The sequence below is a fragment of the Panthera leo genome, chromosome A1, assembly GCF_018350215.1.
Source record: "Panthera leo isolate Ple1 chromosome A1, P.leo_Ple1_pat1.1, whole genome shotgun sequence".
Lineage (NCBI taxonomy): Eukaryota > Metazoa > Chordata > Mammalia > Carnivora > Felidae > Panthera > Panthera leo.
The window spans coordinates 85353290-85356281 of NC_056679.1; the positions used below are offsets into that span (position 1 = coordinate 85353290).

Sequence of the window (2992 nt, forward strand, 5' to 3'; positions counted from 1 at the left end):
ACACTTGGTCTGTACATGTAAGCCATGTCTGTACAGGAGCAACCAAAAATTTATCCATAATTTGTATGTGTGTGTTTGTATCTGTGTGCACATGTTTATGTTTTTGTGTTAATGATTTTTTTGGAGTTAGAATGGAAACATGTTTTATTCTAACATATGAAATAATTTTTCAAACTTACTTTATCAATGCATGAATGTAAGGAAGTTTTCAAAAGCAGGATAATTTACTCCTTAAGTTATTAAATACACACCCTGCAATAGTATATTGATAATGTTAAAGTATCGGTGTGTCTTTGTTTTTTCGCCATAATTGTTTGTTCTCAAAGGATATTTCTTCTGCTCACATCATCATTCAACATGGCTCAGAAAAATTTCAGCACCATCACCGAGTTGGTTCTTGTTGGGTTTTCAAATCACCCTCAAGCTGAGATTCCCCTCTTCTTCCTCTTCTCTGTGGTCTACCTGGTCAATCTCTTTGGAAATATAGCTCTTATCATCTTAGTGGCAATTGATTCCTGTCTCCAGACACCCATGTATTTTTTCCTCTGCCACTTGGCCTTCCTGAACATATTTTACACCACAAGTGTGGTCCCCAAGATGCTCTTCAACCTCCTTGCCTCTAAGAAAGTTATCTCTTATGAATTCTGTCTTGCCCAGACCTATATCTCCCTGTTGATGGGAGCAGCTGAATGCATTATTTTGGCAATCATGGCTCTGGACCGTTACGTGGCCATTTGTGACCCTCTGCGATACCTGCTTATTATGAACTGGTCTATGTGTGTGCAGCTCATTCTGGGAGCATGGACCATCAGTTTCTTTGCTTCAGTGGTGCCCCTCTACTTCACCATACTTCCCTTATGTGGCCCTTATATTGTTGACCATATTTTTTGTGAAGTACCTGTTCTTCTTCATATGCTCTGTGCTGATACATCTCTGCAGGAGACGATGATGGTTATAGGTGCATCTGGTACCCTCTTGCTCCCCTTCTTCCTTATTACTCTCTCTTACCTACGCATACTGGTTGCTGTGATGAGGATGCACTCAACAGAGGGAAGGAAAAAGGCTTTCTCTACCTGCAGCTCCCATCTCACTGTGGTTACTGTTTATTATGGAACAGGTATATTCATGTACATGAGACCTAAATCTCTATATTCAGCTGAGGGTGATAAATTGATTTCCCTTTTCTATGCTGTCATCAATCCTGCTTTGAACCCACTAATCTATAGTCTGAGGAACAAGGAAGTGAATGGGGCTTTGAAGAGAGTCTTAGAAAGATGGCCAGTGTCTCAAGGCAAATGATACCTTCTTGAGATTCCAGTAAACAGAATTTTTATATATTGATATACTTGTTAAAAACTGACATTAAAAACTTAATTAATTACAATTTTGTGTGACTCTATGTTACAATTATTGAAAATATATCATTCATTTCTGACAGTCACAATTGTGACCATCTTTTTCATGACTGTTAATGTATTTTACTTGTATTAAATATTGCTACATAATGATACATTATTTTACAACATGCAAGTCTAACTTGTGAGAAAAGTGAAATTAAAACTTCAAGGCAACTTTTCAGATTCTACATTTTCACATAGCCTCTATATTTTAAAATTCAATAACTGTAAAATATAATTTTTTTCTTTATTAATAAAATGTCATAGCATTCTTTTTAAAAATTTTTAATGTTTATTTAGTTTTGAGAGACAGAGAGACAGAGTGAGAGTGGGGGAGGAGCATAGAGAGAGGGAGACACAGAATCTTAAGCAGGCTCCAGGTTCTGGGCTGTCAGCACAGAAGCTGACATGGGGCTCAAACCCATGAACTGTGAGATCATGACCTGAGCCAAAGTCGGATGCCCAACCAACTGAGCCACTCAGGCACCCCCAGAGCATCCTCTTTATTTACTTTACTCAATCTCTGTCTACTTCAAAACACCATTTCACTAATGTTAGATAATAGTTCTATGATTTAGTAAATATAAACAAATTAAACAAATAATGAAACTTCAGTGTAATTTTTTTTTTCTTTCCTTTCCTTTCCTTTCCTTTCCTTTCCTTTTTTTTTTTTAATTCACAGTTTCTGGATGTTTCCCAGTTATTGCAATGTATGATTCAGCTCTTTATCTGTAAATGATAATTCCTGATACTTCTATCAAATTCTAATGTTTTGAATGTGTCACGACATTCCTTAAAACTTGTGTAATTTCTTAAGTAATGCCTTTTCCAGACATGTATTTAAGATGAGTATAGCAGAATTTAAATCAATCGCCACTTTCTCCATCAATTCTTTCTTTTTTTAAAATATAATTTATTGTCAAGTTGCCTAACATACAGTGTACACAGTGTGCCCTTGGTTTTGTGGGTAGTTTCCCGTGATGTATCGCTTGTATGCAACACCCAATGCCCATCGCAACAAGTGCCCTCCTCAATGCCCACCACCCATTTCTCCCTCTCCCCAATCCTCCTCATCAACCCTCAGCTTGTTCTCTGTATTTAGCAGTTTCTCATGGTTTGCCTTCCCTGTCTGTAACTTTATTTCTCCCTCCCCTCCCCCATAGTCTTCTGTTAAGTTTCTCAGGATCCACATATAAGTGAAAACATATGGTATCTGCCTTTCTCTGCCTGACTTATTTCACTTAGCAAAATATGCTCCAGTTCCATCCACATTGCTACAAGTGGCAAGATTCCATTCTTTCTCATTGCCAAGTAGTGTTCCATCGTATATATAAACCACATCTTCTTCATCCATTTGCCAGTTGATGGACATTTAGACTGTTTTCATAATTTGGCTATTGTTGAAAGTCTTGCTATAAACATTGGGGTACAAGTGCCCCTATGCATCAGCACTTTTGTATCACTTGGGTAAATTCATAACACTGCTATTGCTGGGTCAGAGGGTAGATCTATTTTTTTTTAATTTTTTGAGGAACATACACACTGTTTTCCAGAGTGGCTGCACCAGTTTGCATTCTCACCAACAGTGAAAGAGG

General features: G+C 37.5%; 1 protein-coding gene across 1 annotated transcript; it reads left to right on the plus strand.

The window, feature by feature from the left end:
- The first annotated feature begins 357 nt into the window (after positions 1 to 357).
- LOC122229634 (olfactory receptor 2A12-like) lies at positions 358 to 1299 on the plus strand. Its single transcript, XM_042954944.1, has one exon. It carries the CDS (start codon positions 358 to 360, stop codon positions 1297 to 1299), a length of 942 nt encoding a protein of 313 aa, XP_042810878.1.
- The last annotated feature ends 1693 nt before the right edge of the window (positions 1300 to 2992 follow it).

What these genes read in the sequence shown, in the direction of transcription:
- LOC122229634 (XM_042954944.1), top strand. Translation starts at nt 358, where the DNA reads ATGGCTCAGAAAAATTTCAGCACCATCACCGAGTTGGTTCTTGTTGGG.